Source organism: Tigriopus californicus, chromosome 3 (genome assembly GCF_007210705.1).
Source record: "Tigriopus californicus strain San Diego chromosome 3, Tcal_SD_v2.1, whole genome shotgun sequence".
Classification (NCBI taxonomy): Eukaryota; Metazoa; Arthropoda; class Copepoda; order Harpacticoida; family Harpacticidae; genus Tigriopus; species Tigriopus californicus.
In genome coordinates, this window is record NC_081442.1 from 2393329 (window position 1) to 2419140 (window position 25812).

General features: G+C 39.0%; 1 protein-coding gene across 3 annotated transcripts in view; it reads left to right on the top strand.

Annotated features, from left to right (window-relative positions):
• Window positions 1–24994, top strand: part of LOC131878009 (neuropeptides capa receptor-like) — a 58994-nt gene extending 34000 nt beyond the window's left edge. For 2 of the 3 annotated variants that reach the window (XM_059223886.1, XM_059223887.1), the window contains 8 exons: window positions 11238–11328; window positions 11430–11477; window positions 11830–11989; window positions 14966–15185; window positions 21848–22058; window positions 22437–22754; window positions 23745–23838; window positions 24727–24994. In XM_059223886.1, coding sequence (XP_059079869.1) covers window positions 11238–11328; window positions 11430–11477; window positions 11830–11989; window positions 14966–15185; window positions 21848–22058; window positions 22437–22754; window positions 23745–23838; window positions 24727–24771 — 1187 coding nt within the window. In that variant the 3' untranslated portion in view covers window positions 24772–24994. Of the gene's footprint in view, window positions 1–285; window positions 796–3327; window positions 3461–11237; window positions 11329–11429; window positions 11478–11829; window positions 11990–14965; window positions 15186–21847; window positions 22059–22436; window positions 22755–23744; window positions 23839–24726 lie in introns of those variants that run through there. The other variant, XM_059223888.1, reaches the window with a different exon arrangement.
• The last annotated feature ends 818 nt before the right edge of the window (window positions 24995–25812 follow it).

The following is a 25812-nucleotide window of genomic DNA, read 5'->3' on the forward strand; positions in this document are numbered from 1 at the left end:
CATCCCAGCTAGCTGTACAATGGAGTATAGCGCGTATGTTGTTTCAAAGAGGGTAAACGTATATTAGAGCCTTCTTCAATATGAATGGTTGAGGAGTAAAGACATCATTCTTAAGATGTTCACGAACAAATCACACGGGTTCACACTCTAGTTTAGATCATTTTGGGCTTTTCGACAAGCTTTGCTATCAGTAGACAAGACTTGATAAAGTGATTCTTAAGCTGTCAAGTCATTAAAACCACCAGGGGTAAAGCTCGTCTGTGACATGAAATCGAATTTATAGTTTCCGATGAATGTTCGGCGGGATTCGACTTCTTCACTGCTGTTACAAACACGCCGAAGGCAACTATCTTTCTACATGGATGAGATCAAGAGCAAAGGAACTACACTTTAAGACTGGCCGACGATATCTTAATTGGACTCGAAATTGGCCCTGCAGCCTGCTCGAGCTCCACTTTCTTGGCTCTAACGACGCCGAGGCCAAGATAGAAAAGAAATAGGCCAATGAAGTGTTGACTCAAAACGAGTGAAAACCAAAACCAACTCGGGTGGATGGCTTGTTCACCGAAAATGAACGGATGTCAATCGTCAATGTTGGCCGAGGTGTTCAACGTTTCCTCCCCGACCTCAACCGAGGTGGGGCTTAATGTTTCGTTCCCAACCACGTCGACTACCTCAGTGGTTTATTACGAGTTCAACGAGCACACCTTTGAGATCCATGCGTATTTACGGAACGTGTTGGGACCACAAAGGCAGCCAGCAGAAAAGCTTATTCCGCTGACCATTGTTTATATCGGGAAGTTGAGCAGAGAGGGAGGGAGAGAGAAAAATGGTCAGGGACCAGCCACATAATTGTGCCATATTTGTTGGAACCAATCCCGAGCGAGTAGATCGCTTGTCTTGGTATTCTGTCCGACTATCATCCTCGCCAGAGCAATCAAAATCATAAGGGTCCAACTTGATTGATGTTGTAAAGAGCTCTTTGGGCCTTTGATGGAACATGTCAGAATTTGGTGTGGAAATAGTCTCATGTATATCAGCCTCGTTTAAGTGCTCCATTTCATTTCCCCGGTGTCAAAGTGCTTGGAAAAATGAAACAGAAACGAGAAAAAAGGAGCAATGGGACGTTTGATGTTGTGACAATTTGCAAAGGCTTGATTAATAATACTAGACTTCTCTAAATTAAAAGAGGATGGTTTTTGCATCCAAATGTTTCCAACAAGGCTCTTCCTTTGGATCTAAAAAACATCACGACGAAACTAGGGCGAGCACCTTTGGTCCCAAATTTGGATGATCATTATTGGCTCTCTTTTTAAATTGTGTGATTGTGTGCTTTCAAACAAGGTGTAATGTGTAAGATTATTGCCACTAGAGAAAAGACGCTAAATGAGTTGTCGTTGGGAAAGACACCCATAGTTTCAGAAAAGATTCCATTTGTCAGGATCACTTGATTCCAAAGCCACTGACTGCCATTGAGACCTGACACTGGAACTGATCCCATGGAATGCTTCAAGGATCTTTCAGAGGAGTGTGGTGGCATGATCTGGTTGCCATACTTGTGCGGTATAAGCTATTTCTTCACTTGTACAATCCACTTCGGAAGACAGCAATATTTTCGGTCAGCAAAGAGCGGAGTATTTGTTTTGCTCTCTCATACACCTCTTAAAGACCAAGATCTATCCACAACATGAATTTCGAACCATGAACAAGTATGCTCAAGGACTTTTTTTCCTTGGCATATGGAGAGCAAAGCTAGAAATAATGGAACGTCGAAGTGTCCCAAGGAAGAAAAGACACCAAGAAAGAGAAAACTACTAGCTGTTCTTCCATTGTGGCGCACATCATAAGCACCAAGTTGTGTACTGACGTTCAACAAATGAACCCACACGATTCGAAATGGAACCACACAAAGATGGAAGAACAAGGACAATCGAAGTTATGAAATGGAAGTCCATTGTGTCCCAAAGAGACCTCATCTTTATAAATAATATCAAAATGCTCCCTTAGATTTTGCATTAGAGATCAGCTCTCCATATTTGTCGCTCTTCAACTTTGCATTCGAGTAGGACCTATCAATTGAAGGAGTCTTCTGGGATTTTAGGGTGGAAATGTCCTGAATCCCACAGTAACCATTTGATAATCAGAAACTATTAGAAATGGTGAATTTCATGGTCCACAATCAGGTTTGTCAAAGTAAACCTGAAGAGCTCAATATTTACTCGTAATTTGATAGGCATAGATGCAAAAAGCTCCATCCTGTCAGTCAATGATTGTATGAATGTTTTGACCAATCTTGTTTTAAAACCTACTAATTACAAAGTAACAAATGATGTCAAGCCATGGCGACATTTTATGTCTGTTTAATGAAAACCTTCTAATTTACAACATAATTGCACAGTAAGACAAGCCAGGGACTCTAAAGCTTTAGTGCCCTTGGGCAAAGTGAAAAGTTTGAAAACTACACCCTGGCAATGATTAGAGATAAAATACAATCGTGTCACCCTGATTTTTGCTTCTATTTTGTTGCAATGAATCAGTGACAGCGGTGGAATTGGATTGTATAAATCAATTGCTCTATTAATGAATTTCGTTAGTTTTGGCAGCCTTTCCTTAATTTGTGATCCTTACCAGTCATTGATGTACTGTTTTTCCTGATTCATTCTTTTGATGATGGTTGCTTGCAACCATTCATTACCTTTTCCCATGTTTTTAGATTGGAAAAGTTTGCTATTGAGCACTTCTGATGTGTTCCCTTAGAACATTAGGAAGCAATATCAAACGTTCTTAATAATGATAATAAGAAAAATATACACCGAAATTGGTTTTGCCTACGGTCAACAGATCTGAAACATCATTCTGATTGCTTCACTCTTCAAAATCGTCTCTGTAGTCAAGTGCAAGACAAAAAGCTGAGCCTCTCTTTCAATTAATGAACCTAAAGGTCATTATTTCCATTAGTCTCGCTACTCAAAAATACATTCCTATGGCCCCAGAAAGCATAATTAGTGAGTAGGAAAGAACATCCATCGCTTCCAAGCAAGACCAATTGGGTGTTTTCCAGTCCAAAAATCAGTTTAGCTTCAGAAAACATCTTTCTTTCTCTGAGAGAGATAGAGACACTCAAATTGTCCCTAATCCTTGGTGGCATTGGCATTGAATTGGATGAAGAAATCTGATCCTCAGACAACGAAGTCGGAGATCAAATCAAGGCCGAAGGGCGAAGTACAACCTTATAAGCCAATTACGAGTTGGACACTCGTCTATTAATCCTCTCTCTCGCTCTCTGACGACTGATATCGTGTCCTAATTGGTGACTCCCAATCTACAGTGATGTTCATTACGGGTGTGTTTGGAAATTTGTCCGTGTGCTGTGTGATCCTCCGGATTCCGGGTATGAGGTCAGCCACCAACTACTATCTGTTCTCGTTGGCGGTGGCTGATATGCTGATTCTCTTACTAGGTAAGTCTGTCTTAGAAGCCAGAGCTAGTCAAGTTCTCCTCGTCCCACTGATTTTGTATGTACTGCATCAAGTTCGTCTGCAATGCCCTGATAAACGATGCTAGCCCATAATGTGACATGCCTTTTTACTACAGGAAAATGGGAGTATTCATCTAATTTTCTAGGACTGTTCATTGTCAAGGAGAGCTATTCTAACTGATTTGATTACTGGCATTTGTTGTTTTGTTTTCGAATGTTTTTGACATTTGCGGTAATTTAAAGAAACACATGTGAAGGTTTTTCGCATTCTCAATTGCATTTTGAAATAAGAACTACTGAAGGGATCAATCTGCCTGTGTCCAAACTTTCAAACCAGTACTGCCAAGTTTGATTCCAGTTTGTTTTTTTTGGGGTCAGAAAATCCAACTGAACCTGACCTAAAAAAATCAGACCGGGGTCAATATTGGCAGTACTGGTTTGAAAGTTTGAGTCGTAGGTAGATTGATCACATAAGTAATAAGAACCAGTATATGGAGTCAAACATTTTCAGATTTCAGGGTGTCAAGACATGAACTTGAATTTTAATTCAATTTTTGACCCTGAATATCTGGATTACCGTGACAAACGAAATTTTAGACACCCTGGAGTTTCTCCGCTCGCTTTGGGCTCTATCTAGTGGTGCTTTCAAAACTATGATCGAAAACCTCAAATGTAACAATACTGTTCAGTGCTTAGAGCACATCAAAAAGACAAAGATACATTGAAGACGGAGAGGTGACCATTCCTTTCATTTTATTCAACATTCATAGGGTACTTCAACATTGACGGTCTGGTCACAAACTGTTAATCCAAGGGCCCAAGAAGTAATCCTATTCCGACATAAGCGGTATGAAACTATGCTCCATTGAAGGTCCAGCAATGCATCATTGATCCCTAAAGCATGGAAACGGATCCTAGATTATGCTACATTATGGAAATGCCGCTGCTGATTTGTTTCATGTTTATAGGTAACTAACATAATAAAATGAGCCTAAAGCAAGAGTTCCAAATCGTCCTTGGAAGGTCAGAGAGCCTGCCCCTTTGTATGAACCAATTTTGATATTGTTTTAAGGCACAAGAATGAAATGATACTTATTTTGTGTTAGTACAAGACGCTTAATTCGAGCTCGAGTCATAAACAATGATCATTATGTTGTCATCATGCGAGCCTCTCCCAAATTAAAATGCGTAGATACATAGTACATGCCTGGAAAAATGTCGTTGTGTGGACATGGATACAGAAAAGATCCATCAACGAGTTGGACTTGGCGTGTTGAGGATGGCCTTATTAATCTAATGAATATGACTTGTTAGTTCCCACAGCTTTGTGGTCGCTGAGGATAATTAGAGGCTATTGAGACCCTACATACTTTTGTTCGTTCAGCGACTAATGTCGGCTTGGATGGCATTTGAAAGGGAGCTAGAATAGAAGCAAGACTAAATGGACTCCCTATGTAGTTGTTTGATTAAGAGAAACAACAAATTATTAACCAGCTCGGATCCGAGAGAAAATGATGGGCCTTTTGGCAACACTGTATTTATTTTCTTTTGTTTTATTATCCAAGCGGGGCACACAATTAGTAAAAATAAGCCTTTGGTTAGATACCTGTCTCTTTTTAAAGCAACTCCGTCACTCTATTCAATTTATAACAGGTTGTTTAAGTGCAAACTGATGGGATACAATTCAAAAAGCAGGCCTTTTTAGTTTTGTGACCGATTCCATGCATTCCAAATGCTTTGTCTGTTTCAACTGCGTACAATAAACTCACAAAGACTTTCAATACAAAAAAGTGTGTTATCTGATATTGGAAATTCAACACCCACAACTTAACTCCAGATTTTCAAATGCTTGGTAGGCCACGAGTTGGCAATGCATTGCAACTTTCTCCATTGATAGGGTTGATTGGCCATTATTGGAAAAGGCAGAAAAAAGCCAAATCCCAGGAGAGACTCCAATGATGCTGAAAATCAACCTAATCTAGAAGCCTGTGATTGAAAAATCAATTGTGCTTGAAAGGCACCAATGGGATCGTAGGATTCTCCAAAAGCCACATGTAATGCGACGATTAAGTGATCAGACCTGCTTTGAGAAACATCCTGGATCTCTAAAAGGCGACGAATCTCATCAATCTAGTCTTTATCCTGAAGACATGCCATAACCCACAGAAATTTCATTTTTAGGGGTTCTAAATCGCCTTGATTACGCCAAAAAAAGTATCCTTTTCCTAAGTCTTCAATTGTGATGTCTATTTACATGAAGCATTGAAGAATTATTTTCGAGCTTGAATTTGATCCTTTTGTCCGTCAGAGAGACAAACCGAACCCGGCTTAGGTTTACACACATAACTTGGTATAATGAAGACATAAGTCGGCTCTCTCGTGACATGTGGGATTAAAGGCTCAAAGACGACCCATTTCACGGTCTTAATGAAAACTTTATTCTTCCTAGCTACCATTTTTGACGGTGGTAATGTAACCAACACATTATATGTTTTATACAATACGCTTACCACTGTTTATCCGGTAGGGAACATTTCATCACCCTCAACTTCAAGGACGCTCCAATCCGTCTTTTTCTTGCTCATCGTTCTTTTTTCGAGGACCCTTGAATCTCCAGTACTCACTAGAAAAAAAGTCTTAATCTTTATTTTGAGGTTCATAGCATATTGCGACTTTCTACCATTGCCATATTTCCCGGAAAGTAACACTTGGAATGCGTTTCATGCCCGACTAGCTCTAGGTTTGAAGCGACTGGAGAGTAAATGTGGGGAATACCAATGTCAATTCCTTCAAATCCATTCATGGTTGTCTCGCTATGAATTTGAAAAAGCCACCCACCCCAGTTGAAAAGCAGCCAATTGAAGTCTTGAAAAGAAGTTTTGGCAATTTTCCATTTCCTGAGGGATTAGATGAAGAGTTTATTTCAATGCTCAATTTCGGCTTGAACAACTTGATATGTTTGGCATGAATCTTGAGAGGGTCTTTCTTCTTGTCTCGCTTTGCTTGCTACCATTACTTTTTTCGCCATTTAATTTATTGGAATCATCTCCAGATACATTTTAATGCCAATTGAGGCCGCTTTGTGTCCCACTTGTGAGGCAATCATTAGGACGAGTAATTGCAAAATTTACGGAACTTGTGCAATAATATCACAAGCCATTCATCTGGAGAGAAAATTTCATCCGCAAAGAGCATTATCGAAGAAAATTGGCCAATCTTCATTCTTTGAAGGCATCAAGGTCAAAATTGTTCTACTCCAACCATCTCAAAGACGCTGTCAGATGCACCAGCCATTTTTAAATGAACTTACTTTCCACTCACAATGGCTTGGAAGTTCCATAATTCAATCTCCAAAGGGCAACATTTACTTCAATCAGGCATTCGGCTCCAAACATATCTAGCTCATAAATGAATGAATCTCCATTTCTTGAAAGGAAACATTTCAATTTCGTACCGTCAACCAATCATTGTGACAAGATTCATTTCTGTGAAAGAGTTGAGGGGGGGGGGTCTGTATTATACGAAAATGTATTGAATTGACGTGCTTGTTGGGTCCACTTTGGGCATTCATTAGAATGGACGAGTCGCATTGCATTCTAGTACAATTTCTGCAATTCAGGGTCAAATTGAACAAGGAAAGCTTGCGCAGTCTCATTGAGAAAGCTAGGAGGAAATGGAATTGGGTTACCATAAAAATGTTAACTCTTTATGGACGGGTTGACCATTGTTGAAATTCGCCAGACCAACCGCAATGAAACTCTCTTTGTTTTGATCTGGATTGTGTAGCAATGAAAATCAATTAAAAGAGATAGAGACCAGTGATGGGCGAGAAAAGACCAGAAGTTATTGCTTAATTGACAATGACGAAAATGTAAGATCATAATCGATTTTGATTCAATAATAGACGATTGATTGCCTTGAGAAACTGGAGTTTACCTTATGCTATTAAGGGTCTTATTAGAAGATGTTGAATGACCAGATGACATGCTAAAATAATATGTCGTTGTTTCACAGCTTCACAACATGTCCGATCCATGGACCAAGAGGACCCACCTCAGAGCATAATTTATCACTTTCAAACTCTAAATCCTCTAGCTTGGAATGGAAGGGTAACTCATAACATGAAATTTTTAAGGAATATTTTCCTTTGCACATCTATTTCAGTAGGAAAAAATCCTTTAAATTGAGTTTTACTCTTTGTAGCTTAGACGAATTCCGATTTGACCTGACGACCAAATTTCACGTGCTAAATTATTTGTTTCATCACAAGATGGAACATTACTCTAGAATCAAACATTTTCCCAGATTCATTTGGTTGTGTGTCTCCTTAAACTTTCACTGTAAGTTTGCATGTTATACTTTTTTTTATATTATTAGATTTTAACATTTTATCATTGATTGACATTCCAAATGAAAATGCAAAAAATACACCCAGTGATTTTCATCAAGTATTTATTGTTTAAATACAACTGCCCATCTATCATTATGAACCCAGAGGATGCATCAGGTTGATACATTAAGTTAATTGATTTACTTGTTCCACGTCTGAAAAGTCAAAAACCGTAATTGCGCTAAAATCAGGGACGATTTCTCTCCTAGTGACATTGCTAATTTCTTTCAAGGACACATTTCACGTGCCAAATTAGTTGATACACTGCTCATACACTTTCCAGTACATTAAACAGTGAAGAAGAGGCCGTATCACTTGAGATTAGATTAGTGCGAAATAAATGTGAATTGGTTACCAAGGCAACAAAAAATTGCTCCCCACGTGAAAGTGAGTAATGTTTGATTCTTTAAGCACCCTCGGACTTCTGCTACTATAGTTTCATATCATATCATAACTAATATTGTTAAGTTTATTTTTACAAATATATAGTCCAGAGAGCAAGGGCACATAACATGGCCATTACTATCTCTATCTCCAGTTCATTGTGTATGAGCGGGGGAGTGGGTTTGCCAACAAAGTACATGTTTGAAGGTCATCGCCGTTGGCCACTTGTTTGAAAGGACAAGAAAGAGAAACTTTACAGCTTTTTCCATTGAAGTCGAAAACGACTTGGGCGGATTTGAGCGTTGCAAATTGTCCATCTCAAAAAAAATGCCAAGAATCCGCTTCGTAAGGAGCTTCGTGAGGTGATTGGAGCAAGAGTTTACTCCGTCGAGTGTTTGCCCCTCCTTGGTTCTTACTCTCGCTCATTTTGGGTCGTTTCGAAAGAGACTTCTTGAATAAACGGTGCTGTGTTTCTTGCAGATGCAATGCACGCTTGGTCCATATGTACACATTGTGTTAAGGGAGCAGAAATATAGGTTGTTGCAAGATGCATCTCATGTTTTCCGACGGTTAAGTGATCTTGAGCGATCATTTCAAATCTGGAATTTGCAGTCTTTGTCAGAACAAGGCGATTCTAATAAATTTTTTGCGTTCCAACGAGGAAGGATTTGTGAAGGACAAGTTAGTCCGGGGTTAATGCTGTGTTTTTCTTTTAATAACAAGATGGCTGCTGTTGAAAAATGGAAACACTTAAGAAATTGATTTTGTTTCACTTTTCCCGCTCTTATGTCAAACAACTGAGCGAGAGGTGCAATGTCTGGTTTGTCATGCGCTTTAATGGGCCAGACTTACTTTATTTAGTGATTGAACTTTCCTCGAGACCTCTGAAGGAGGGGGCGAGGGGTTTCTTGAATAATAATCCGAACATTTTTATATCAAAGTTTTGAGGCTGCTCAATTGGCTGCCAATGCTTTTAATTACTAATTGGCATTCAGTGATATTTTTGTGCAAAATTTTTCTTTTGGAAATTTACCGTAAAATATAATGACAGGTAATCTTTGCAACAAACAATGCCAATTTGCGATACTTTGGGGTGGGTCAACTTATGGACGAAAATTGAATCACTTGATTGCTGACCAATCAAATCAGGAACTTTCTCAAATCATTTTGAATTTTTTAACGACCAGGTTTTAACGTTCTCTTTAAATGAAGAAAATTCGCATCCAGTTGGCCTTTTTATTGAGATCATGGCCTCTTTTGAAGGTCTCGATGTCCAGTGGTTCAGCGATCTACTCTTGGAGCGAACTCCATCAAGGCATGGGCAAACGGTCCCGTCAAGTTTTGAAACAGTTTCGTGACGACCCATACAAAAGTTATTTGATGAAAACCAAGCATGAGCTGAGAACAGATGAAACGAAGAGAGGGTGACCGAGAAAAATCGATTTTCATTCGGCCCATTACACTCGAGCTGCTCACGTCTTGTTTGGTATTCCAAAACACTGTGGGTAGTAGTTTATATGTTGTCTCAAAGTCCTCCCCGGGGACGTTGAAATAGACGAAAGGACAAATAAACGGAGTAAAGCTCGAAACATTCTCGCTTTTGATGAGCGAATTGGTGTCATGTCGTGTCACTAGGTAGGTCCTTAATGTTCAATCTCGCGTCTATAGTGCATATAACTTGAGCTTTACTGGGGATTTGCTTCAATTAAAGCGCTCTCAATTGCGAAAAGAGTGGAGGGCAATGCGGTGGTACACGGTGGTACCTACGTACAACACTTTAAAGATTTTGCTCAAATGGCAAAGGTTCTCGTTGCGCTTTTCTTTGTTAAAGCAACACAAGGACGTGGTTTGGTAAACAATGCACCATTAAAGATAGATCTAATCAATATATAAATCCACTGAAAACCTAAGAGAAGCTGCTAGTATTTTGAAATCATAATTGATAGATATTGAGAGTATTGTGACTTACGTTTTCAGATAAATTTAAAACAAAAATCGATTAAGCAGACGCTCAATTCAAATACATTTAAATCAATATGACCACAAAACGCTACCTACGGTTTTACCTAACAGCAATTGCCCAAAAATATACAATGCTTTTTTAATGTTCCAAAATATGCAAAAATTGTTTTGCTTTTGTGAAGCAAACAGAAAAAGCTGAAAATAGTTTCTGATGTCACTTAACACTTATAAAAATAAACATTTTGCAACTATATTTTTTAATCATCAACTATTTTGATCTTGAAATTTGAAATTTTCTTTTTAACGTGTAATCGAAAAGCCGTTGGCAGGTAGAAAATAGCCATTGCAAAAAGCAACATATTTGACAATTTAAACTGACTGATATATCTTTGACTGGCTTGAGTGACTTTTCATATTTAAGAAAAACTGGTCGGCTGATCGGCTGAACAAGTTGTAAGTGGCAACATTTGATACACATAAAGTATTGTTAGGTCATTATTTAATCTATTTACTGCCAAACGCAACTTTGAAAGAGCAATAACTACGTAAGCACCTACTAAATGTAGATCGATGACATTTGATGTCAGTGCATAACTAAGATTACTAATCACATTGTTTGACTAGCTTTCTGACGGCGATACTATATCATGCATTTTAAGTCATTTGATATACTAATATGAGCGGCTTTCAAAGATGCTTAATCAACCAAAAATTTCCATGTGTTTCTTTAGCAAAGAAAGTATAAACTAGTAAGGCCTTGGTATTTGAGCAAACACTTAATCAGAAATTATAACCACCGTGGTTAGTGATGATGAAGGCAGAAGAGCCGTGACCTTGAAGGGCACGATCATGTCAGACCAGGAACACTCAAAAGCCATGAAAAGAATGAATCGTCGTTGTTCGTTCCATATGACTCGCAGTACAAGGATCACATTCCACAAATTTCTTGCGTTTCCTTATTGCTTCTCTTGGGTTTTGATTCCTGGCGTCTGAATGATGACAAATGTCTTCCATTCATTTCAGGTTTGCCCAACGATCTCCACGTTTACTGGCAGCAATATCCTTGGATCTTTGGCGAGCCCTTGTGCAAAATCCGGGCTCTAGTCTCCGAAATGTAAGTGGGATCCCTTCTTCATGATTGATTTAGAGAGGCGTTTCATCTTTAGCTTAAGGAGTGAATGGATTATTGATGATCAATCCTTCCGTTACTTTCAGGACATCCTATTCTTCTGTGTTAACGATCGTGGCGTTTTCCATGGAAAGGTAACTACGGACATCTTGGCTAAGAATAAAACTTCTTGTTTGTACCACCTGGCAATGAAAAATTGAAGCCCCAATAGGAACTTGTTCTCATGCGATTGATTCTTGAAAAAACACAATCACAAGGGCTAATGTGGTTTATTTTCAATTTATAATGAATGCCCTCACGTTCGAAGAAAGGTTTGGGCAAACTCCGCTTTTTTCCCTCAAGGTTTGAAAATTGAATAGTATGAAAGGGCAAACTCGCCAAAAGTGTCATGTCATGTGCATATCACTTTTCTACAAGCCTCATTTATTATAAACTTCATGCCGCGAAAGTAACGTGTGTTGAATAAATAGTTATTCTGCTTTCCAGATATCTGGCGATATGTCATCCGCTCTATTCGTACACAATGTCGGGTCTTCAGCGAGCCAGTAAGATCATTGCTGCCCTTTGGCTGTTCGCTTTGGCCTCTGCCATTCCTTACGCCATCTATACCAAGGTCCACTACATTAATCATCCATTCACAAACCAAGTAAGTTGCATTCAAAATCTGAAACAGAGTTGCATTTGACAATATGTCCCGGATGAAATTATTGAGCCATCCCATTTGGTGGTTTCATCCCAGCTTCTGGATAAGCTTTACTGCATCACTATTGAACTCAAACATTAGGTAAGAAGACAATTGATGGATCAAAAGCGATTTTTTTTTCACTTCTCAATGAGAGGAGCGAGTTTCCTAGCAGCCTCAAATGCGACCTCACTTGACCTCGTGGTCATTGGGCTCGAACAGTGCTGATATCCGTGTCTGTTGAGTTGCGCAAAACTTTAACGTTCCGTGCTTCTGGATAATATCTTCCTGTGGAAAAAAATCCAAAGACCAGATTGCGTTTTGCTCCTTCATAGCCTTCATTGAAGACGATGAAGGCTGCTAGGTGGCTGTCTCTGGTGAGACTTTGTCTTCCCCAAGGCCTAAGAATCCAGGTTAATGGCTTGAGCCGAAGGCTAAACCGACATAATAACTCACCCAGAAACTAAAGATGTACGTAAGTACTCTTTAGCAGGTCTGCGGATTCTCTGAGATGCATACGGTGCCGAACACGTGGTCTGGTTGTCTGTCGCTTGCTTAGGTATGTGTCTCTCTTTTCAAAACCATGAATGGCTGGGGGTTGTAAATCAACCGTGACGTTTCATGTTGCCATCCGGACTGACGGAGGACGAGGTCATCTATCAGATCTGGCCTTAACCTTTATAAATCATTTGAGCCGGATTGGTACGCCTCAATGCGACATGATTAAAAGTAGAACTCAACCCGCTCACCCAAGGGAAATTGCGAGGGCTGACATATCATGGAGACATTCTTCCATGCCGTTTTCCAAGCACTGAATGCAGTTCCAAGTCGGTTCTTCAAACTCCCTAATCCTGTGCCAAGAGCAGTTAAAATCTAGAAGTAGTTGCAATGAGTTTTGAAGTAATGCACTTTTCAAACTTAGATTTGGCATTTTCTCACGAGGTAACTCTCGATTTCAAGAGCGCTCGATGTATGGTTTTTATAACTTGAACAATTTGCATTGCATCAGATATCCAACAAAGCAGATCTGTCCCATGCCGTCAAGAAATGGCTGCGTCTTCATTATTGCTAAATGGGGGTCTTTATTTACGAATGTGTCCGTTCTTGTCTAGGGTAGGCGTCAATTTGCAGTAAATCTAGTCTCGCTCCATTTTGCTCGGTCTTGATGATTCTCATTAAGGCCGCCAACTTGAGTGTGAATTTATCCACGGACTTCTAGAGATGTGGACTACGAATGGAAGCAAACATTTCTCATCTACTAAACTATTTGCTTTACTCCAAATAAGCATTTGATGCGACTTCAAGATTTTGTGGAATAGATGAACTTGGCCAAGTTTGACCTGAAAACAATGCTTGAGGAACTCAGGATAAATACCCAAAATTATGTAGTAAGCACTACATAAAATTTGAATTTTCGGCTTGTTCTTGTCAGCTACTTAAGCTTTTTAACTTAACCTTAGAACGAGTCACTTAACAAATAAAAGATCAAAAATGGCCCGCCTTTAATAGAGAGGATCTACGCTTCTTTTTTATTACTTTAATTCGAAAAGTGTCCAAGAGTCGCTATGACCAATAGCAGGCCGATTTAGTGGGAAGCTCGTTCACAGTCCATATTTCTAGAAGTTCGTGATTTATCGTACGAGGCAAGTCACAGTTTGAACGGAGAAGATGAGGCTCGTGTCACCTTCTAGTTTCAAAGTCAAAGTTGTTTCCTTTGTTAGAATTAAAAATGAATTTATCGTCTGACGCATTTGTACTCTATGAAAACATATGGGTACTGTGGGCAGTTTCTTCATCTCTTGAGACCGTATACATACGTAGAGTTAAGGCTAATGGAGATAATCCCCACGACCAAGTAAAGCGTCATGCTTGCGGAAAATTCGTGACGCATTCTTGAAGGGAACAAATTAGTTGAGTTGCACGATTGGGATCAAATTAGACGTAAATATTGCTTGTGATCCGAAGCTCATTAGATGTCCACTAGTTTATTTAATGACTCTATACGGCGTACCAAGATGGCAATTTGTTTCAGGAATGTGGCTAACTTTCTGTCTGAAAAAGCTCATAATCTTGAATCGAAATTCTTTCCACAAGTTTGATATGATCTGTGACAAAGAAGCAAAATGAAGAATACCAAGTTTCTATTACTTATTAGAGCTTTGGTGGGATATTTGAACACACTCTTTGTAAAGATTCAACACGCTTGCGTTTCCTAAAGACAAAAAGAAAGGTTACTATTGTAAAAAGTGTAAAAATAGAACAACTGAAAATTCTGGATGATCGACATGTCACCAATCAACGCCGTATTACATTGATTAACAACGTTTTTATTATTTCTATAGTACATTTCACGTTATTTTTGGGCTTGTTCGAGCTTTGGACTATCGACTCCCAAGGTTATTATATATACATCGATTCCAGACCTCGCTCGTCGTTGATAAAAGCAACAGAATGAATCTCTCCAATTAAAGGAGATGGAACGTTACACTTTCCATTTTGGTTAGCCGGGCTTCGAAAGCCAAAAAAGTGTCAGGATCTCCAACCATGAATAGTAGAAATGTCTCGGGCTAGTAATTTTGTTCATCTATCTACCACTCATTACTAGAGCAACCAATTGAAACAATACAGGAAAACTAGTCTCAAAACTAGAATGGTTCATCCCTACAAAGCTGACAACCAGACGCTCAAAGGTCCAAGGTCACTTGGCATTGTCAGGTGATGAAGGTGTGCTAGACAGTATTGAATAATGAGCAAGTATTTTTGTACATATGACGCACGCATTGGGCGTTCCAGTGTGATTGAAGAATCAATTTGAATCAATGCTTAATTCAGAATGGATGACTACTGTCGTCATAGCTCCCGGAATGACGTGCCTTTGTATAGAGCAGATTCCGTTTTTACTCGAACCGCCCGCTCAACATTTCTTCCTCTCCATTACAGACCATTCCTGAGTCAGCATTCTGTACGATCCAACCGACACCTACGTTTCTATTCGAGTTCTCATCATTCCTGTTCTTCATTATCCCGATGACCATCATGATCTTCTTGTATGTTCGAATGGGGTTCCGGATACGACAGACAGCCACCTTTGGCAGGAACACGGCTGTCCACGGCGAGAGTAGAAGTGTTCAGTCCAAGAAGGCCATTCTCAAGATGCTGGGTGAGATATCACTACCTTCCTAGACTTTCCAAGCTAACGGTTCACGTCCACGTCTCTGTTCTCGGTCATTGGGAAGCAAGTCTTAGTAAGAAAAAGAATGATTTACTTTGGAACGTCTCAGTTGTATCAAAGCCATTCATAATTTAAGTCAATGCGCTTTGAAAAGGCGGTCGAACACTGTGAAGAACCATAATGGGGGCAAAATCATTGTTTTGCGAGAGAATCAAGGTTGATATTGTTAGGACAAAATAGGAAAATGCGTAGTCTTTAAAGAATCAATTTTATGAATAAGTTGTCGGGATTGTTTTGAATCGATGTTCGAAATGTAAACGGTTCCCCTTCCGGCTTCGGTTTTGTTTTGGTCCTTTGCAACCCTCGTTTTACCTTTAAGGGAAGGTAGTTGTAGCGCATTTGACTGACTTTCACAAGACCGAGTCTTCCTCGGGGTCATGGGTTCAAGCCCTCGAGAATCCAAGCTAGTTCGAACAATGAAGTCAACTTCTCTTCTTTCTCGGGCTCCTTCATTGTTTAATTTGCTTCCCTCTCATATTTGTATGGAATATGTAGGCCTTGTTGATCCGGTTGCATCTTTCAAGTCAGACTTGGACTAATTTTTAGATAGTATTCCAGATAAACCTTGCATTCAAGGACTAGCTCGGTCTGACAACTCAAATTCGTTGGTAAACCAAATATCATATAAAGATTGAAAGGTAATAAATAGACGAAATGTAACCTTTAATTTTAATAGTACCTTGTAGAGGTTAGAAACGCCCATGAAAAGCCAAACCAAAAAGAACCGCAGGGTTGGACAAGTTTTTGATCAAAATTCCTGATCAACCCCATATTCCAGGGCTAGCCAGATCCGGCAACTCTTATTTGTTGGTCGATCAAATAATATATGAAAATAAAAGTTTTGTAAAATGAATACACTTTTCGTCTTGAGCTGCAGGGATTCCAATCCTAGAAGCGGTAAGGAAGTCCGCAAAAAATATGATTGACTATAGGCTCCTTGGTTGATAACTCATACTGTTAGCTTCGAGAGTCGTTGAAGTTTATCTCGACCATATCTTTTGTCAAAATTCTGATTTCTATCATGGGATCGCCAAACTCAGAGACAGTTAGTTATGTGACCATACATGCATGATAAATGATAAAGCAAAAAAGAGCACATCATTAACACCAAAAGTAGTTTTTTTGAAGAACTTCCGACAGGATAATGTTCAAAAAAATATTTCACTTCAATTTTTCTTGCGTAGAATGAATTAATGATTAGTTATTCCTGCTCAAACGTGTCTTACACTATTGCATTATGTGTGAAATTGCTGGGTATCAAAAATAACGAGGTGGATATTCTATTAATGATCCCCAAACTCATGCTTAAGAACAAACCATGATACAATATGGAAGGGATTCAGCTCGTTCCATTGTCTGTTTGTGTTGATGTTTCTTGGCGTTAATACCAAAAACTACGTCATTGCTCAACCTTTTTTGCATATGCAACTAGTGAATGGGCTGATTCCGTTGACGGCTACGAGCCAATCCTTCAATCTGAAATCAAAAGTGATTTGGAACCAGAATGTGTGTCAATATAAAGAGAAAACAATATTTGCTCTAGCCCACACCCTCTTCCCTTTTTTCAATGTGCACTGAACCAACTCTAGTCATATTCACTCTGATATCACCTTGTAGTCAATTGTTATATTGCTTTTACCATTTCTGACATTTTCTTTTTTATACACTTTACAGTCTGTATGATTTTTATATACCATCTTTCCTTTATATTTTTACGCCATGACATGACTGAGAGTGGCAATAAAGATATCATAGTTATCATAGTCAAATACTTGCATAATTGGTTTGTCCATGTTTGGCTCAAAACTTCAGTCAGGAATTGGCATTCCGGGTAAGACTTGAGCTTTAAGAAATATTCCACTTAAAGCACCTTCAGTGTGAACTGAATAACCTTTTACTTTTTTTACCCCAAACTGATGACAAAAAATGCTCTTTTTCTTTTGAATAACTGTTGTAAGGTATTCAAAAGGCACTCGATGCCTTTCGGTTCCAAATTCAACTCCAAGGTTTCTTCTTGTTTATGTCGAACTCATGCCTTGGGAATGTCGAAAGGAGAGAACGAGAATTAGGGAAGTTATCCCTCCTTCCTTTTCGAGCATCTTATGCATCTCTTCAATCTCTTACCCACCGATTTTCAAAGAGAAGAGTAGTTAGTGACCCACTTTTGGTTCATAAAGACCATCTGGCTGGCTTTTTTGAAAATCAACTTTTGGGAATCAACTTGATTCAAAGGTCATGTAATTACCTTTTGTGGTTAGTTGTTCAATGTTCATCTACTCGTAGTACTGTAAATACACAGTTTAATAAGTGGAATTGTTTTCAAATGAAAATTTGAATTGATTTTTGTCGCTCGATATTTTTGCTTTGTTTTGCACGGGATGAGGGGAGTTGTGCTACGTATGATCCCCTTTGAAATGCTTACCATAGTTCTTCGAACGGTGATAGCAAAAAAACGATTAAATGAGAGGTTTTGCTGGTAAACGTGCTCATGCTCTCATTTTATGTAGCCTACTATTTTCGTTCCTTAAAGTAGTCGCAGGACCACATATTAGCTTTCAGAGCCATTTTTTGCGACTCACTTCAAGTTTGCCTTGATGCCTAAAAAGAGCTCTCGTGGCATCACAGTTTAACCGTCTAATACGAGGTATAACAACTATAAATTCTACCATCGAACACTGTCTTATTGGAAAAACAATGGGCATTTCACAAATGTTTGTGCTGAAGATAAAACAAAAGATACTATGAGAAGATATTACCAAAAATGGTAAAATAATGAAATAATAAGTAAAGAAATTTAACTTGTCAGTTGAAAATCTGGCACAGATATCAGAATCGAAAGCACGTTTGAATTTGAATTTTCCGTGCTTCCCTTGAGAAAGCATACATTGATAAATTAGTGATTACGAAGAGGCATCCATGTGCTTCCCAATTTCAGCCATGAAAGCTCGCACAAAAGCCTGAAGGGCCTCGTCTAACAATTTACGGCCTTTTTAGTGTCATTAAAGTCATGGTATGACAATTTACTCACAGAATGGGCAAGGACTCTGACATATGATTGCCCATCAAGAAGTCAGGGTAATCACATGTAAAACTATTTGGTCCATTCCTGAATCTTCTTGTGCTTGAATGAAAAAAAAAACGGTTCCCCAAAAAGTCTGAAGAGCATTCCTTTATATTGATCCCTTTTTAAATCATTCATTACGCACATCTAAACAAATATTGATTTGACATGTTCAACAATAAATTGAAACTTAAACTTTAGGATATGGTTTTAAACACAAGCAGTTTTCTTGATAAGTAATTCATTTTGATTCTTGAATGACTTCAAAAGATATTGAAAAACAAAAATTGAAAGCGTACAGTTAAGTGGCAATTCATAAATAAGATATTATTAATAACGATCAAAAATTCAAAGAGAAAAGGGGTTGAAAAAGCAATATTTGAACAGATTCAAGCACATTTTGACTATCACCGTACTGCATAATAGAGTTAATAGTTTAAAAAATGGATTAAACATATGACCACTTCTGCTAAAATAATGGATAATTGATGACCAATATTTCATGAAAAGTGAATATATATTCATATGTCAGCGAGCCTATTCTTGTGATGATGAAGGTCATTTTTAAGGCTATTTTAATCATGCTTTAATAAAGTGCTTCATGTCTCTATTCATTGGATCTTTGTCACAATTCATAAAGAAAACATCATCGTAAAATAGTTTGTCAAGCAGCACTTTTTCCAAGTCTTTGTCATTCTCATTGGAAAGTGAACTGAAAAATGCTGAACTATCTGTTAGTTTGGAATAGTCCTCCCATGTAAGTCGAACTATTTCGTCCACATTTTAATCTGAATATTGGGCTCTCAATGATGTGAAGAGTTACATTGTGTTGAAACATATTACCTGATTGTTAAAGTCATTGTCAAGGACAAGAGTGGAAGCAAAAAGTAAAAGAATATCAAGGTGAGACCTTTCGAAGCTCCTTTTGACCGTCTGCTCCTTTCTTTTGAATGAGAATGCTTAAATTTCAACGTTCGTATTCGTGCTTGCCAAATTCTTTTACAGACATATGGATAAACGCGGGGTATACTAAGCATTCATATTCTTAAACGGCTAGAAGTATGAATAGAATAAGAGATTATTGAATCAATTACGGATTTGTATAATGGCTTAGAAGTCTCCTTGGCGTTTCATAATTGCGGTTACTCAAATGCACACATCCACCTAATGAACAGCTTCAGGTAGAACAATAGGTCACGTGGAAATATACGTCATTCATGAATATTTGACATATTCAATATCAGTCCTAAATTGAGTTTGCTTCATTGAGTTCCAAGCTACTTGACTTTCAGGTCACAGACTTCTTGACCATTTACAAGGTAATTGTAATTGTAAAGAAATCGTTGCTAAGTCAGTCAATCTAATGTTCTAATTTTGATATAGGCAAAGAAATTACTAGCTATGAAAGAAGTTATGTGCCAAATCTGCTTAGAAGCAGAAGTGGTTCATGAAGAACATCCACTAACATTGATTTTCATATTTTTTAATTACAAATCAAATTTGGCTCAGCCCAACCCCAATTGATTTCGCTGAGTCGACCAATATAGAAATCAGCTCATGGAAACAATTTTTTGCATCCATTTCTGTCTAGTTCAAATGCCTACAAAGCTTTGAGAATGCATAACCATATAGACATCTATACACATCTGAAAAGGCTAAATCCTCGTCTGATTAGGATGAAATTATATATTGGAAAGTACAGTTTTGTCCAAATGGTCTTTGTTCACTGACAGCCGACCAATGAAGTTCTGATTGAGCTACTTCTTTTTATTTGACTAGACTTTCTGTCCAAAAGTGAAGGCTACCCACGCAAGTAATATCCATCAGAGGAGGCCTTTGAAGGTAATTGCGTTCATCCCGACATGAAACGGATGTCAACCCTCTCGACCGATGTAAAATATGTTAAAAATACTAGACCACTATCTTACCTTTTGATTGCGCGAGACAAACACATGTGGGCATCGCACCAACAACAAAAAACTCGGGAACAATGTTCCATTAACGGCAACGATGGAACCAATACCAACCCCACCGAGGTCAAACTACGAGTCTTTTTACCGCAACAACATTAATATACGCTATTGAGGCTAGAATTAAAACGGCTACCGGCACCAGACATGACTGGTTCCACATTAAATGTTTTTAAAGAGTGCTTATTCCGAGAATCGGGCCTTGGATGGATAAAAGGGGCTGAGATTCTCTTAGCCAGATTTCGAGGTGAGGATAGAAAAATTGGGTACATCCTTTGCCTGAAGATGACGTCCAGACTCTGAGAATTGATCCCATTTGTCTTTTGTTGGTTATCTCAGAGGTCTAGCTAGACCTTGTTTCATGTCCTCACTCTGCTGATACAGCTGTTGTTATTGTTGTTGTTGTTGTTTGTATCCTGAAAGGCTGCTGAAGAAAGACGACCATATCATTTCTTCCATATTGCCGGAAATAGCCGTTAAGAGCCTTTGTAGGCCAAGCCATCCGTCGTTGTAGCCTTCAGCCTTCGGTCTTTAGCCTTGGGTATTCGCCTTCCCTGCATGAGAAGGATGAATGGATAATGTCTCGTTTCCATAACTAGAATCGCAAATCCAGTGGAAGCCCAAAATCAGGGATTCTTTATACGTACCTTGGTTGGACAAGCATTTTTATACCGACTCTACCCAAGGTCGAAGGCCGAATCCATCCAAGCAGATTAAAGTCTACCAAGATGCATTGTCATTTCAAAGTTTGAAGGGCTCTCACGTTTTGCGAGGGTGATCAAGTTTGAAAAATCCTCGCGTTAGAACCTTCAAGACGTCTCAGACAGAGAAGCATTCAATCTCGTCACTAAATGTTATGGCCACGATAGTATCTATCTACTCTTTAAAAGAATGTCATTCTTCTTCTCTCTACATACACTCCCCCCCCCGAGTTAGATCGTACTCTATGCAAAGCTTGAAGGCCACATTTATCCGTATGAAGTTCGTTTGATTACGCTTGAAAAGGACCTCGGACCCTCTATACTTGGAGTTTAACTGACTTGAATGTTTTAATATTAAACACACATGCGTTGAATCGTTGACAAAGCATGCCATTCCGGTGTTCATGAGACTTGGCAATCCAGGCGCCATGTGATCATGTATGCCTCATGTCATGTTGTCAACTTGACATGAATACGATGATAAGCCATGCAACGAGCAATAAGTGAGCCCTTCAGATTCTAACAATCCGGCTCGAGAATAGCTCTAGGCAATGTTCGAGCGAACCTTGATGCAAGTTTACGAACTTAAACGTTTACCGAAAACCTAATCCCTCGCAAAGAATTTTTTTTTCCCGGTTCTAAAAAACTCCCAGAGGCTCGGAATGCGTAGTATTTACTCGAAGCTGCCCCCTGTGGAACCGTATTTATGTGGCAGATCGGATTTTATTTTATTGCCCGGAGCGAAATTGAAACGAACACTGACCCATTTTCTAAGCCTACATAAGTAGCCGTTGCTTTGTGAAGCTTCATCAATGCGGAAATGAGCGCTTTTTATGGTTTTTCTTGTTCTCATTTCAGCGGCCGTGGTGTTTGCTTTCTTCATTTGTTGGGCACCGTTCCATGCTCAACGTTTGCTGTATGTGGTGTTCTATGAGTATAAGTGGAAATTTGTGTCCGAAGAAGTGTACCAGCAAATCAACGAGAAGCTGTTCTATGTTACTGGATGTTTCTACTATTTCTCGTCTACCGTCAATCCCATTTTGTACAATGTGATGTCCGTTAAATACAGGTAAATATTTGACAAGCGAATCACCTCTCAAAATAGCTTGCTTAAGATGGAACAAAGAGATGAATTGGACCTTAGAGCTAACATGACTGGCAGTCTGATTAATTCATAGCTTCTAAGGGATTCACGGGGTTTCTTTCCGAGAATGCCATACATTAAACATTCGACACACATGAATTACCAACGATATTGTCCAACTACTGCCATCAATCACTCTTAAGACGATCCACCGACCTTCTGAGCGTTATCCAAGAACGGAAATAAGGGCTATTAACGATAGGCCCTTTCAACTCAATTATGTTAAACCCTCCCTCATTCTGCCCACTGAGTTTTGGTCTTCAATCAGCGCTTACTCCTGGGAATTTGAATTTCTACTTGCAGAAATGCATTCAAAGAGACTTTATGTGGACGTAGGTCGGATGGTGGCAATCCGCTCTTCACCTCCTACAACCCCGGTCCAGGTGGAGGAGGTGTGGTCTCCTATCGGCGAGAATCCAATGCTTACAGTACCACGCTGGCCAATTCCACTCGGAATGGTCACATCTCCTATGGGAAGCAAATGAGCTCTCGTCACCTGAGTGTGTATGACCCTTATGGAAGCCGAGAGATCGAAAAAAACAGCAATGGCCGGGGTCAACGGCCTCGACGCCATAGTCTTATTACCGAGGGTGGTCAAAACTCAATTAGGGGTGCTAGACGGTAAGATTGGACATTTCATTTTTTTCGGGTTCTCAATCACCGCTCGTGGAGAAAGATGTTTTCATTAATAAAAAAATGACATTTTTTTATCGACATTAGGGTGCATTGCTTGATCCAGCAAATGGTATAAATTAGATTTGGGGAATGTGAATGAAGGGTTGATATAAGAAATAGTGCTCAAGACGTATTAAAATATTGCACCGGAATACTGCCTGAATAATATTGGCCAATATGTTTTAGGACCTATAGCATGTTTGGTGCTAGTGTACGAATTAGTATTGATCTGACTTTTTGCGTTGTTTTAGAAGAATAATGTCTTACGTTTTCAAGTATGGAAAGGAGTGATGGATGCATTTTGGCTCAAAATAGAGAGTTCTCCGTCGTTTGGCTTTGTTGTTTTTTGAGTTAAAATGGAACCTGTCAACAATCTATTTACGTTAAGTATCAAGCTATTTGTTCTACTTATCTTGTTTAAAAATTTTCTTTGCTTGGATCGTAGGTATGTAAGTCAAATTGTAAACAGGTATGAGATTTTGATTGTGGTAAATATTTCAAATAGGGTTCGTTTCCCGCAAATGGCTCTCTGTATTATCTTACGTACGTAAACATCTCCGTCAGCAAGTAAAATTTCTGCCTTCTCCCAAGGGTACTGACCGACCTCCAAAGTTTACCACTATTTTTCCTGACAACCACTCAAGACTTCAGAATGCGACTCGGATAGCTAATTTTTTAGAGTAGCGCGTTTCCCAAGCACGCAAAAAAACCATCTCATTTTGCGAACGTGCCAAGCCTTTTTTATTGATGTTTTTGACGTACGGGAACAAATTTTCCGACTGAAGTGATCGCTCCTAATCTAAGTCAAACACGCTCGTTTGTTTCTTGTGAACCAAGGAGGTTAAAAACGAGTTGATAACATCCTCTCAAGGGCATGGGCTCTTTAACAGGTTTCATACAGAGGAGGTTGATGATCTCGTTAACTTCTCGTTTCAGGGAACCCTCAGATAGCCGAACGCCCTCAGGAAGCTCCGTGTTCGCCCCATCCTTACGAAATCAATCGGAGACCTCGTTTGTGGATAAGAATGGGGTTAGTAAAGTGATGCTTTATATTTTAAAGATAATTGAAGTTTCAATGGATTTTTTGATGACTTGGGTGGTTGTATAAATCTTATTCTGATCATCCAGATCCTTCTCTATTCCCTGAATACAAGTTCAATGAAGGTTTTGTCATTAACTTTTGGTGAGAATACATGGCAGATCTTTTGACGGTTTAAACAGATGGCAAATGTGTTGGTCACCTTAGCTTTCGGTTTTGAACGTGTTGAAACAGCTTGTAAAGGGAGATAGACATGAAAACACTGTATATGCCTACATCTTACAATAGAAAAAAAACCTAACCTATTCAAAGCGGAAAGTGTTGCCATTGAAGCACAAAGCAAGTAAGACCAAGAGTATGAACTGAGAACAAGTCGAGGAAACTGATCTTTTAGAACGCATGTGTGGCTTTTGAAAGACTTTTTTAATCTTTCTATCTCTCTCTTTATAATCAACTGTAGTAGCAGTGTTCCATAATTGCTCAAAAAATCTGGAATGCAGGGAAAATCCAAATTTGTTTTCACCCTACTTGGCTTTCTTTTCGACGATGTAGTTTGCTCATGAATGTTAGTTCAACGATTAATTGAACACTCTGAGAAATTTGAGGCCGAGCAGGTTCAAAGAAATTCCAGAAATCGAGACCAAAAGTCCGGTTAAGAGGCTGCCAAGACAGATTTGCATATTCCACCCTCTTTTTCCACAAAATCCCGATTCGGAGAGGCTCATCTACATATTTGCAAAGTCTGTCCTGTCCGTTTTCTCATGTGTGGAAGAGTAAAGAAGACGGAACCAAATTCATTAGACGCTTTTTCAAGTTAAAGATGAGAAATGGGCACGATAAAGGATAGAGTTCAGCAGCTAGTTCTGATTTCTTTTCCAGGACGGATTAAAGATCGTGGTGGAAAGCGAGTCCTTCCGAACCTAGCTCATTTCGAGTCCTTTTCCGATAGTCTGAATGTGATGTCACCACCTCAAAAAAACAGAATGTTGAGGACAGCCCTTCCTCTTCGTTGCAAGAAATTTCTCCGCTGAACGAGATTATTGTGTTTACGTATCGACAATGTTCATATAACACTATATAAAGATATATTTACAAAATTAAAGATCATTGCTGTTAAATCAAATAAAACTGTTGTTTACCGTTTCGATTCATTTGAGGAACTTGCCACAGTAAAATCGTTCGTGGCCAAGGCCAAATGCGCAAGTGCATCATTGCGAACTCGAAAAATGCATTTAATGAAGAAAGTGCAATTCTATGATGTAAAACTACCCAATGGGGCTCGATGCATGATACAGAGACGTTGGTCATTCAATAGTGGCCCTAACGAGAAAATCAAGGTTATTTGTGGTTGCATGTTAATATATGGTGAGGTAATGAACTTCACATGCCAGACAACAAAGTTGATGGGATAATTACTTTTAAAATTTCTTATTATTTAGATATGCTCTTTTCGATGATGAGCCTTTTTCGATTATATCCAGACTTCAGATTTTGTTTTATAATTTGAACTTACTTTAGATCATGGAAGGTTTTTCATTTTAGCTAAAACCTCCCCAAGGTATGGTGTAATAATTCGACAGCCAAACTAATCAATATTTCGGCAATACAAAGCAAAATGTCTTTGCCTTTTTCGGCGTACTTGAAGTGTTGAGTACTGCCTTTCAAAAAGACAACCACGGAAACCATATGGCTAATTTGTGAAAGCCCTACAATGGGTTGGCCCTTTTGACCCTAAAAGGGCTGAATTTCGAGAAAAGTTATATGTCATTTTTTTATACGAATTGTCTGCAATGCTCGCAGCCGCGGAGAGGGGATGCGGGGATTTAGGAGGGGATAAATCTGCATTTCATGGCAAAGGGTAATCTAAAAAGTCAATGTTATGGCGCAAGGGAAAGCCACAAGTACGAGAAATTTGGTGCGAAAGAGGCATTCATTTAATCAAAACAAGACGAAAACTGCCCCAAC